The 12,656-nt window shown below is 43.8% G+C and overlaps 1 protein-coding gene across 1 annotated transcript in view; it reads left to right on the top strand.

Annotated features, from left to right (window-relative positions):
• glrbb (glycine receptor, beta b) overlaps positions 1-12,656 on the top strand; it is a gene marked incomplete at both ends in the record, with an annotated part of 39,121 nt that overhangs the window by 1,156 nt on the left and 25,309 nt on the right. The window contains 2 exons of the mRNA XM_080773329.1: positions 5,486-5,613; positions 9,123-9,229. Of these exons, the coding sequence (XP_080629455.1) occupies positions 5,486-5,613; positions 9,123-9,229 (235 nt within the window). The remainder of the gene's footprint in view (positions 1-5,485; positions 5,614-9,122; positions 9,230-12,656) is intronic.

Below are 12,656 nucleotides of genomic sequence, written 5' to 3'. Positions count from 1 at the left end.
TTTATTCATATTCTGTTTTAGAGTTGTTTTGTTTCTCTGTTTCTTTAGTCAGTGACAGGAGAAAACAGAGGAGAGAGTTGTGTGCAGAGGGACAGATCACAGATGACACGATGTGGCAGAGCTTGTCCAAACCTTTTACTGCGAAGCCCTGGGGTCAAACACAGCCCAAGACTGTCTCTTTACACCATATGCTTTACACACCCTACAGAATCGCAGATTAAATACACGTATAGGCTATACACTGACCCACACATAAAAAGGAATGTGATTAGTCAGCACGTGCGTGCGTGTGTATGTGCAACTGTGCATGTGTGTGTGTGCGCGTACGTACATGCATGTCTGTGTGTGTGTGTGTGTGTGTGTGCGCGCGCGCGCGTGCATGTGTGTGTGTGTGTGTGTGTGTGTGAGAGAGAGAGAGAGAGAGAGACCTCGATCCCTCTTCCAGAGGACAAAGCAATGAGTCAGAGAAACGCTCGAAAGAGATATAATAAACTGCGTGCGTGCGCGTGTGTGTGCAGTCTTTAAGTGTGACTGCGCTTTATATATATAGCCTTTATATTTATAGCCTCTCTATGCAGCCTTCACAATTCAAACCCAACTCATCACGCATGCAATTCATGCATGCGTGTTATGACTGTGCCATAAATGTCGTCATATTATAGACTGTCACCCATAAATAGCTGGGCGTTTTCTCTCCCTTGACGTGCAATCTATGTGCATCCTGCATGGCATTACATAATAATGCCTTGTTATCTTATCTGTGGTCCTCCTCGCACTGCTGCTGATGTGACTGCTTCCATCCGCTGGCAGTCAGCAGCGCTACTGCGCATGTATGTTGTATGACAGGTGCACGCGAGCCTGCCTCCATCTTGGGCATCCCTCCCGATACAGAAGACAAGCAGACACATAAACAACACATAATTCATCACTGAATACCTCAAATAGGCCTATTAGATACGGGTGGGGGGGGGGCGGGGAGGAGAAAATTTGGCAATTTGCCGAGATGTAACTTTTGACATTAATTCAACATCTGCTTTTCTTCCAACGTTACGGAGGGAGAGAATTAAATAATGGGAAAGAGGAGAAACAGCGACCGGTCGTGAAGGCATTTAACGACTATAGCGACCAATTCAGCGCTGTCAGTTTTCTAGTTTTCCGTAAGGGAAAATAACCAATTACAAAACCAAAATGGTAAGTGATACGTGTCTGTTTTCCCAGGAAAACACGGATTTGCGCATGTTTACGTCCGATCCGTTGTGTGTCCTGCTGCTGCTGCTGCTGAAACGCGTGAAGCGTTCATGTGTCATCATCATCATGGCTCTAAATCATGGTGGTCGATGCCGTGTACGTGTTTGTTGTCTTCTGTTCACCTCCCCATCCCCTGTGCTGTACTACGTCTTCAGCCTCCATGTCAGCATCTGGTCTCACTTCGATCCCTTATGTTCAAACAGGACCCGAAGCTGTGGACAGCAGCCACAGGTTGGGAGCTGATGTTATAGCCAATTAGCCATACCGTAAAATAAATGCACCCGTGTGCAGGCCTATATATGGCCAGGTTCACATTCACAGCTCTTGTAGATCATGCGTATATATAGGCTCATTTGTGTTTGTGATGTGAGTATTTGCATGGCTGCCTGCAGCCCTGTTATGGGCTCAACACATTGTATATCACATTGTACTTTTTGATGAATTGAACATGGTGGACCCTCTTGTAAACAAGTACGTAGGCTAATGCTTAATTGGGTCGTCCACTCACAGTTAACAGTCTTTGTATTGAGTTTGTGCTTGAAATGTACTGTAATTCTGCAAACTGTTAATACATATTTCAATCAATCTGAATCAATCAGGCCTTGTGTTGTTGTGAAAACAACGTTTTTGATTCAGTGCGAGGCCATTTGCAACAACAACTCTGGCAACTTTGTGGGGGTCAGATCCGACATCGACATGTCTGTGTAAAGTGCATAAAAATCGAAGATTTATGAATACAACTTTTTTTTTAATTGGATTTTTTTAAATGGAGACCTTCTAAAGCGGAGTCTCATGGTATGCTATTAATCTGTCCTGGACCTGAACTAGAAAATCTAAATATAATTACACCATAAAATAGTTTTTTAGTTTTTATCCCCCTCCCTGATTTAAGAGACATTTTAATATTTTGAGGCGCTGATAATGTTATATTTCTCACACCGGGGGCATCATTTTGGTTATAGTTTATTGTCCTTGTGAGAAGAAATAGTTCCAGAGTTTGTTTGGCAAAGGGAATATAGGCCTACACTACAGCTCTTGCTGAAGTGTGCCCCTCTGTACTTTTGTCCTGTATCAGCAACCAGCGGGAAGCAAAACAAGACTGGCCCTTACTGTGAGCTTGTAGAGTGGCTATTTAAACTTCTTTGGTGTGACACTCTTGTACAATGAAGTAGTAGGGCATTGATTTACAATAAAAAATAAGAAATTCTACGTTCAAAGTTGAAACATTGAGATACAAGGTTTCTAACACGGCAGCAGCAGTGTATACTCTGGAAAGAGTTCAGTGGAAGTATAGAGTCTGGTTTGATAGTACCTTTAAGGCCACAACGCAAGTGTTGCTTGTTGGCTTTGTGTGCCCATGGGCAATACGTTATCACCGTGGCAACCAGGACTGTGTCCTCCGTGTGACATTGCCAGCGCTGAGGCTGACCCGCGGCACAGTCAAGAAAGGAAAGGAAAGGTCATCTTCTGAGAGCTCTATATAGTGTTTAAAACGGGTTTTGCTGTTTTCATTAAAGCACAGTAAACATAAAGGAAAGTCCTGGAATATGCCATCAAAGCTACGATTTACGATCTACGGGGGGGGGGGGGGGGGGGGGGGTGCGGGGTGGGCGTTGTAGTGTAGGTCAGATAAGAAACGGTTTGTGAAGACAGTTGGTCGGATGCCAAGTTAGATATTTCACTTCTACTCCAGTGGGACTGACAATCTGTGTGTGCGTGCGTGTGTGCCACTGCGTGCCACTGCGTGCGTGCCACTGCGTGCATGCCGCTGCGTGCGTGCGTACGCACATAAGAATAATGTGAAGACTGAAGAGATGGAGTAATGTTGGCCAGAGGTAGCACAGTGGGTCAACAACACAAGCTGTGGAATCCCTTTACACAAAAAGATTAACCCAAGAACCCTTTAGACTTAGTAAACTAGACCTGAGTTGGCATGTATACTTTTTCGCATCTACACGAAATCGATGGCCAACAATAGCGCAGATTGACAAGCTCGACAATATTATGTTGTTGAACTTGCAGATCTGTGATTCCCCCAAGAATATGGATGCTGGCCTGGGGTGGAAGTGCTTAACCCATTCTGACCGGGCACCCGTTTTGGTGTTAGCATCAAGTTATGCTTTAGCTATTGAAAAATATCAGATCTACAAGCTCGTAGCGCGCCACCGAGTGGCGCGGTACGAGCTTGTAGGTCTGCTATTTCTTGAAAAATCGAAGAACGACTGACATTTTTTTTAATCTGATCTCAGGTCAGAATGGGTTTATCAGACCAGTGTGTGTCCAGTGGAAAACCTCGTATGAATCTGATCTCAGGTCAGAATGGGTTAAGATGATCGTGCCTGCTGCACTGGAGTAAAGCAGCGGCTCGCCTGATTTAATTTTCAACCGAGGAATGGTCGTGATATATCTGGGAAGACAGTCGGGTTCTCGCCAAGCCTTATAGCTCTAACCACCGGCTGTTTCGACTGGTCACCATGTCAAAAGTCCTCTCATTCACTTAATTCTCCTTGTATATAGGTTTGTCTCTCTCAGACGTGACCCGCACGCGCCACAGCCCGCCAGCTCACTATAGTTGCATAGTCATCTAGATTAATATCAAACGTGTTTGAAAATTATCGGGGCGGGTTCGTGAGATATGCCCCTGAGTGAGCCATTGGGCGAGTGAGTGCGCGCCTGAGACAAGCAGCCAATGGTAAAGCCAGAAGAAATGTGAGCACTATAACCTCCCCAGCCAATCACAGGCCGCCTCTTCCCCAGCCATCCTGGGGAAAACGCAAATGGGGAACCCCACCTTCCCCCAAAAATATCTCCCGATTATCCTGTATTGTGAGCCAGGTTTCAGTTTTGGTAGTTCTTTTGAGCCCCAGGCTCCTATGCTCAGCTTGCGTGTAACACATTTGAGATGATTGGCTGGGCACGGAATGTGATGTACGATGATTTATGATGATAAGAGCGCCCCTCACTTCACACGAGTGTGATTTTTTTGGAGCGGCACTAGCTCCTATGCACAGCTTTGTGTATGAGCACGGAAAGTGATGTATGATGATGAGAGCGCCGCTCACACAAGAAGTCACCCAGAGTGTGTTCTTTTTTATTTATTTCACACTTGCGTTGGCATTATGTTTCCCATATCCCATATAATATGCCAATAAAAGCCCAATTGAATTGAGTTGAGTTGAGTTGAGTTGAGTTGAGTTGAGTTGAGTTGAGTTGAGTTGAGTTGAGTTGGAGAGAGAGAGAGAGAGAGAGAGAGAGAGAGAGAGAGACTGTCTAGACAGTAAATGGCTGGAGTTCTATTCTGCCAGCACTGCACCGGCCTGTAGGTCTCCCGTCCCAGCGGAGGTAAAGGGCACCTCTTCCCTCAGAGGGATGAATCAAGCCAGAGATACTGTACACTATTACTATTGCTGTCTGATTAATGACCGCTATCGAGGAACCCTGCAAGCACGCGGCCTGTGAGTAGAAAGTGTGTGTATACCGCACTTATGGCTGTGTTACCATTAGTCTGGCCTTGGATCTGCTAACAGAGAGATTTATGGTAAACACACGTTCGTGGGTCTGTACCCAAGTCCTGATTTATAGTATGTGTGGTTCAGGCACAGAGGATTTTCTCAGCACCACAACTAAATTAAATGATATGGATTTACACTAAATAAAGTCTCTTTACTGGATGTCCCAGCAGAGGTGCCCGGTTCTAGAGCCACTATACTATGGTTGAGGTGTATTTTCTTATATATAATATGGGAGGAAAATTGAAAAAGAACAAAGAAAACGATTACGATAATCAGAATAAGGGGTGCTGGGGGTTCAAGTAGTGAAACAAAAGTGCCATTTTAAGTTTTAAGCATATTTTGATCATCGTGATAATATCGTTATTCGCAATTATTTTTGCCACAATAATCGTGACATGTATGTCATTTTCATATCGTCCCATGACTCCGATCCATCCCTAATTTTCTGGTCTCATTTTTGGTCCACCTGACCTTTTAGAGGTCACTGTCAGTGCTATAGTGTGGATGAGCCTCACTTAAGGCTGCATGTATGCTTGATTGATTGATTGATTGATTGATTGAACAGCTACATAAAAATTTACCATCCATCCATCCATCAATTCCCTATGATTCTGTCCATCCACCTATCCGTCGTTCTGTCTGTCACTCTTACCCAGACTAATTGACGAGTATTCAAACGAATGGAATACATTACCCTCATTTTATTTTGTCCCTTTCTTTCACAGGAAAACGTCTCAACTTGTGTGAAGAATCTATCCGTCCTTCTCCTGATCTTGCTGCTCTGCTTAGAGGAAGGCACTGCCAAAGCCAAAGACAAGGGAAGGAAAGGCAAACCACAGGTTTTCTGTCCCTCGTAAGTACAGCTGGACCTCTGACAGCCCTGTCCATAAGACAGAACAGGACATAGAAGGCATTGTAGTACATTACACAACATAGCAGTACATAACAAGACACATAGCAGTCAGTGCATAACATGACATAGCAGGATATAACAGGACATACTGTAGCATTACATAACAGGAAATAGCAGGACGTAACAGTACGTGACATCAGGACATAGCGGTACACAACAGTACATAACAACGTGACACAGTAGGACATAAATAACAGTAGATACATGTAGCAGGACATCGTTTATTTAACAGCTAGGACATAGCATGACATAAAAGGACATAGCATGACATAACTGTAACAGAAGGCATTTTATGAAACACATTTTGAGCTACATACTGTGTATGCTACAGAAACAGACATTTGAATCTTTGTGTTGTTTAAACAGTATAAACACGGGGGATTTTCACCCGGACAATTATATTTTTGTAATTTTCATAATGTCGCTGATGTCTGATCGGGTGGGTGGGTCTTTCAGTAACCTTCATGATGCTCAGTGACATCATAGAAAGTAGGTTTGTTTCCCTGCCCTGCACGGCCCTGTTTTTTTTTTTTCGGGTGAATTTCACCCGTGTTTAGTGATAGAGACACACAATGGGATTTGTTTTACTGGTCCATTCTCACATGTCCCAGGAATTGGTGTTTTATTTTTTAGGAATATTTAAGAAATAATACCCATGTTTTCACCGATTTTGCTCCCCTATGATATCTATATTTTCTTTTTTTTTTAAGATTTGTTTCTGGCGTTTCTGCCTTTATTGACAGTATCAAGTGAAGATAGACAGGAGAGGGAGAGAGAGAGAAGGGGAGAGACACGCAGCAAGGGTCGTCATGAACGGGACTCGAACACGCAACGCGCTGTCAGTCCAAAGCCTATATGTGGCATGCACCTGGACCACTTGGCCAGTGGGCGCCCCCATGATATCTATGTTTTTTTTGTTGTGGCTTTCACCTTTATTTTATATTTTTTATGGAGGGACAGACAGTAGGCTGACAGGAAATTGGGAGAGAGATGGGGGAGGTGACAAGCAGTAAAGGCCGTCGGGATCGGTAGTCGAACCCGCGGCACACTGCCAGACTGGGTTACCAGCCAAGGTGCCTGGACCGCTATTTTTGATGAGAAATATGTTTTACAGAATATTTTACATTGGATAAAATATACGGTATAACCTGTGTTGTGTGACAAATTGTATTTGATAAGAGCTGGTCACTGTCTCACATTGAAGTTGTTCATCAGGTCCGCCAACAACATTTGTAATCCTCCCTCTCATCTCAACGTTAACCTGATTAGACATGCTGTTTTTTTTTAAACTTCCTGCAACTCAAACACCTTAAAAGGGAACAAATGCCTCGACAATGAGCCTTTCCACTCGGCAGGGGAAGCCTTTTCAAGCGGTATAGTGGCAAATGCAAAGCCGTGTGGATGGTCTATATCGGGCACTAAACTGTGTCTGAGAGGATTCACTAAAACCAGTTGGTTCCAGTTTAGCTACAAGGCTTGTCAGAATGATCAGCTGAAAGAGAAAGAAAAATAGGTTTAGCTGAACGTTATGGCTTTCACTTTGATCAGGGAAACCGCAAAACATACGCATACTCCACGCACACGCACGCACACACACGCACACACACGCGCACACACACACACACACACACACACCACACACCACACACACACACACACACACACACACACACACACACGCACACGCACACGCACACGCACACGCACACACACACACACACACACACACACACACACACACACACACACACACACACACACACACACACACACACACACACAGTTCCTGCTGGGCACTTAAGTCATCCTGGGTGCACGGTAGGTTTACAGTATGTAATGTAAAAGTGCTCTGGGAGGGGGAATTCACTGCCACCCACATAGAAGCCCTTCCATTTTCCTGTCTTCCCTGCCAAAGCCTGCCCCCCCCCCCCCCCCCCCCCATACCCCCCGCCTCCCCCTCTTGTATACTCTCTCTTTACCTCTCTGCTGTGTGCTGTTATTATTTCAACCAGTCGGCCTGTCACAAAACAGAAGCTGTTGCTTTAGTGTTCAGTGGAAAGTCTTTGCTGTTTAATGTTCTGTATATACAGTACACTGCTCAGTAGGAGTTGTGACCGCATGTACTATGAAAACCTGCGTCGTAAGATTAGACATATCCTCTTTTATTTCGTTAGTATTTATTGCGACCGAAGGTCGCAGTTAACTGTGGAATCGTGCATTTCCCGTCAGTTTGTGTGTTGGCCGGGGCACGTGACATCACGTGACATCATCAGGGCTGGAGCACGTGACATCACGTGACATCATCAGGGATGGAGATCCCTGATGTCGTCAATATTAATTATTAAGCCCATATATGTAGATCCCTGATGTCATCAATATTGGCCAGCAACTCTACATCTGACCTCAAACCCTTAGATCTCCATATATGGAGCTGACCTGTTCTGACACTCCCTATGTTGATCCTTCCCCGTCCGTCCTTCCTCTTCGATGTCTCCCTTTTGACTGATACCTGTCCATTCAAACTCTAGACGGGCCTGCCCCAACGGTATTAGTGCAAAAACTAGAGTTCTCAACAGGCTCGAAAATTAAGATCTTACCCCCCATGCCAAAGCACCAGCGCTCGCCCAGCAATCTGCTGTCACCCAGGCGGATATGTTGATCTGACCCCCCCATTCCAAAGCGCCAGCGCTCGCCCAGCAGTCTGCTGTCACCCAGGCGGATGCGTGCTTCTCGCCCTCAGGCGTCTTACCGGTTTATTTATTTGTGTGTGTACAGTTTGTGCGTGCGTGCGTGTGTGTTTCTTTTGATCCTGTGTTCTTCTCTTTGTACATTTTATTTGTATTATAAGTGTCGTTTGTGACTAGCCAGCGACCATGCTGTAGCTGTCTTATTCACAAAGGAGACTGAATAAACATCCAGGTAAACTGTCCTAGCAGATCTCTCAGATGTGCTTTTTCTATCCTACAGATGGAATCCCTTAACCACTTGAAGCACATGCATCGCTATTCTAGGGGGCGTTGCGACTCATTGTGAGATTGTACTGTAGTTCGGCTATTTTAGGGCAAAGACAAAAAGTGGTCCGAGTACACTTAAGAATAGAGGATTTAAGTGGTTAAGCTCAATGATGATATATTGTGAACATCTCTAAGTGTCATCTGTGGATGTAACGCATGCTAACACTGGCTGGGTGGTCTTAACTCAGAGCTAACTCAATCAGCTCTCGGGTTAAGAGTTTAATCACAGTATACAGAGAAGTGGAGGTTCTTTCTGTACATCTGTTTCTCTGGGACCTGCCAGGAATGTGACTAGCCAATGTTCTTTCTTTCTTTCTTTCTTTCTTTCTTTCTTTCTTTCGTTCTTTCAACTCTCTTTCCCTTTCTGTGTATTTCTTTCTTTCCCTCCATCTTCCTTTCTCACATTCTCTCTCTGTTTGTTTTTTTCCCCTGCAGACAGATGTCCACAGAGGAATTGGCCCGTGTTCCTGCCAATACAACCAGTAACATATTGAATAGGTTACTGCTCACCTATGACCCCAGAATCAGACCCAACTTCAAAGGCAAGTCTCTCTGTTCGTCTGCCTCTGTCTGTGCCTGGTCTTGTTTCTGTCACTATGTCAATTAAATTCAGTTCAATTCATACATATTTCACTAGATCTGTTTCCATTAGAGCGAATCTGATGAAAGTTTTCAGAAAGTCAGAGAAAACATAAATGCGAATAAATAATAAAACAAACAGTATGCAATTATTCTGGTCCCAAGCAGTAGGTAGAACTATTTTGCCTGCTTGGTATAGGCCAATCGTTATGCAGCCTCTGGTTATGCGCTTCTTTCAATCGGGGCTGTCTGGAAATAGTACTATTCATGAACTGACATAAACTTACAGACATGCTTGGAATTGGTTGGCCTACTCACCAGTACAGTAAAAGTTCTGCTCTCTTTTTCCCCACTTAGCAAGTTATTTCTTATAATGTGGGGAGGCCGTGCACGCGCCGCTGTATCTAACATCATGGCAAACATCATGGCTGCCCAATACATCCAGCAAAGTGATTGGGGGACTGTATTTCGACCACCCGAGTTTCAAAGTTGGATATTAACTGCTACATGATTGTGAGAAAGCATCACAGAAAGTGCCATATGTTAATTAACGGAGCAGCGAATTGTGCACATTGTAAAAAAAAAAAAAGAATTCAAACAATAGTACCAGGTTGAATCACTAGGAGGAATTACAACTACAATGTAATTATTTAAGTAAATAAACAGATAAACAAGTTAAACATTCCAGTATCCTATAATAACGGTAGTTAGCTGTGACAGTGTTTCCCGCATAGATCTGTTTAGCACAGCTATACTACAGCTAAAACGGACGTGCAACACTAAGGGCTCCAATTTCATCGCCGCCTTTACCCGCAACGCGACCCGCAATTCAGCCGCTGCTCGAAAATTACAAATATAGGAGCTTTTCTCTGTCCCTTAAAACTCTTTCAGCGTCACCTGGTGGTCACCAGTTTTGGCTCTCGTTGCCAATTAGCCCATTATAAATAAAAGAAAGAAAATGTAATTCTAGACTATTATGCATGTCATGTGCATGTGTCACGGTTCGAGACCACAGAGGGTAGGACCCAAACGCAGGACGACAGTCAGGAAAAGTTCAAAGTGTTTATTAACACCAACAAAACAAGGAACATGAGGAGCAAAGGGAAAATAAAAAAACACTAGGAGCAAGGAACACTAGGAAGACAGGAGCAACAAGAAAACTGTGACAATAACTAATAATCCGACCAGGAACTGCACAAACAGGGGAGTATAAATAGACACAGGGAGTAACAGGACACAGGTGAAACTAACTGACAATCAACATAGGGATAGGCTAAGACTAAAAGGACACAAGTGCAAAACATAGGCTAATCACAGTACTGGTGAGACAAGGCAGGTACAGAATACAGGGGCAGACAGGAAAGCACAAAACCACACTACAAAATAAAAGGTAGGCTACACAGTGCAAGATCAACTCTAACTGGAAATAAGAAACATGGAACACAAAACTACAAAATCACAGGAAAACAGTAAAGTAAAACACTAAAAACCAAGAAACACAAGAAAGTACAAAACATGTCACGGAACGTGACAGCATGTCATCACAATATCGATTAAAAAATACATATACATATTTATTTCCGTCTTAACGTCCCTGGCAATCAGTGCATAATTGGATTCATCTCGTCTTAACGTCCCTGGCAATTATATTATATAATATTTTCGTCCAACATCACCTGCTATCTTTTTTGCAGACACCGGTATTTGCGCCTAGAGGTGTGGTCATGGGCGTGCTGGCACGCTTTCCCCTAAACTGCTATTTTGGTCAAACACATTTGGGAAAGCGATAAAAGCACCCGTAAACCGTATGCCAAATTAGTTTGGCAAAGAGCGGCGCGCACCGCGCCTCAATGGAGATGTCCGCGTAGTGCAGGCTGCGTCATCTCTCCTTATTCTCCTATGCATGCATCTCTTTGTAATTTTCATACAATCAGCAGAAGTGAGCGCCTGCCACTTCCTTGTGTTTATATAATTGTATAAGTCAAATACGTTATTTGTGCCAGGCATTTTTGTGCAGTGTGCGCGATTCCATTTGCTCGTTCAGCTCATCACCCCATAGCAGCACATGGGGTTTAATCTAGACCGGACTTTCCTTTTCGCTTCATACCGTTCCGTAGAGGCGGCCTACACGCACGATCTATATACCAAATGAAAGCCCGAAGTAGTTGACATAGTCATTTGAATTTAAAAAAATGAGCAAGATTTGAGCGACTTGTGACTCAATGAAAAGACGAGTGTTCGTGGCTCTGTGCGTGTGGAGAGAAAAAAAAAAGAACGGCACGAGGGGGCGGGGAGTGCAGCACAAGTGAGACTTCAAGGCAGCAACGCAACACTCTTCCATGGGCTATAGACCGTAAGGCTTTGAAGCAATATAGAACTGGGCATAACGGGCAATGGTACGTGGACTGGTGATTGGTTTAATTATTGTAACGCCCAAACCACACCTATGCATAATATATCGGGTAACGGAGGTGTTTCAGGGATTTAGACAGGTAACCAAAAAATACCAAATTTAGTGGGGGAACACCCCTTCCCCACTGCTAAATCCCCCAAAACAGTGTATTTAGAAAGATCAGACGGAAATGGAGCCTGTCTGATGGTCATAGCAGCACAAGGTAGACCCTCTGACTCTGTCCAGCCTCTGGAATCAGACTGGGTTCCAGTCCAACATTTTGGTGTTTGATGTGGTCTGTGTTGAACCAGCGTGTGGCTCACTGCCCTGCTCAGGTGTACTGCAGCCAAACATCTGCTATTCATATCAGGGTTAAGATGAAAGCCACTACCATGCATTTAACATCGCAGTTATAATCTCCCAAAGTTTCATCCAAAGATGTTCCTTGGACATCACTAGAGCCCAGCGGGCCCGTTAAACTTTGAGCTGCTTTTACAGGACAGTGTTTTAAAGCAACACCATGGGGTGCTGCAGTGCATGCATGGTGATTGTGCATTGTAACTCATGGCTTATCAGGAATCGGTATAGTTTGCTGATTTCGTCGTGTGGTTCTTCTCAGTATCACTTTATTTGTGTTCCGGGCCAACCCACTTTAGGTTTAGGCCCGGGACACAATACATACTATATATCATTTTTGTGTAATTATCTAAGTCAGTTAAACTCTGAAACATGACATAAATATTAGTTCACACATTACCTCTTGTAAGTTAGTTCGAGACAATCGGCAGCAAGTGTCCTCTCGTGGGTATAAATGTAATGACCAGCTCTATATAATAATAATAATAATAATAATAAAAATCACACCTGTATGAAGTGATCTCTAATCAATTATTTAATTGACCTTTTTTTTTTTTTATATAATATTTATTTTATTTGGAAAAAGCAGTACAGTATAGACAGCATTTCTATGTATACATAGGACACAAGTGCAATTCCCA

This window comes from Protomyctophum bolini (genome assembly GCF_963924005.1).
Source record: "Protomyctophum bolini genome assembly, chromosome: 10".
NCBI classification, from domain to species: domain Eukaryota; kingdom Metazoa; phylum Chordata; class Actinopteri; order Myctophiformes; family Myctophidae; genus Protomyctophum; species Protomyctophum bolini.
The sequence above is the reverse complement of the archived record's forward strand: the minus strand, read 5'-3'. Positions and strand labels throughout refer to the sequence as shown.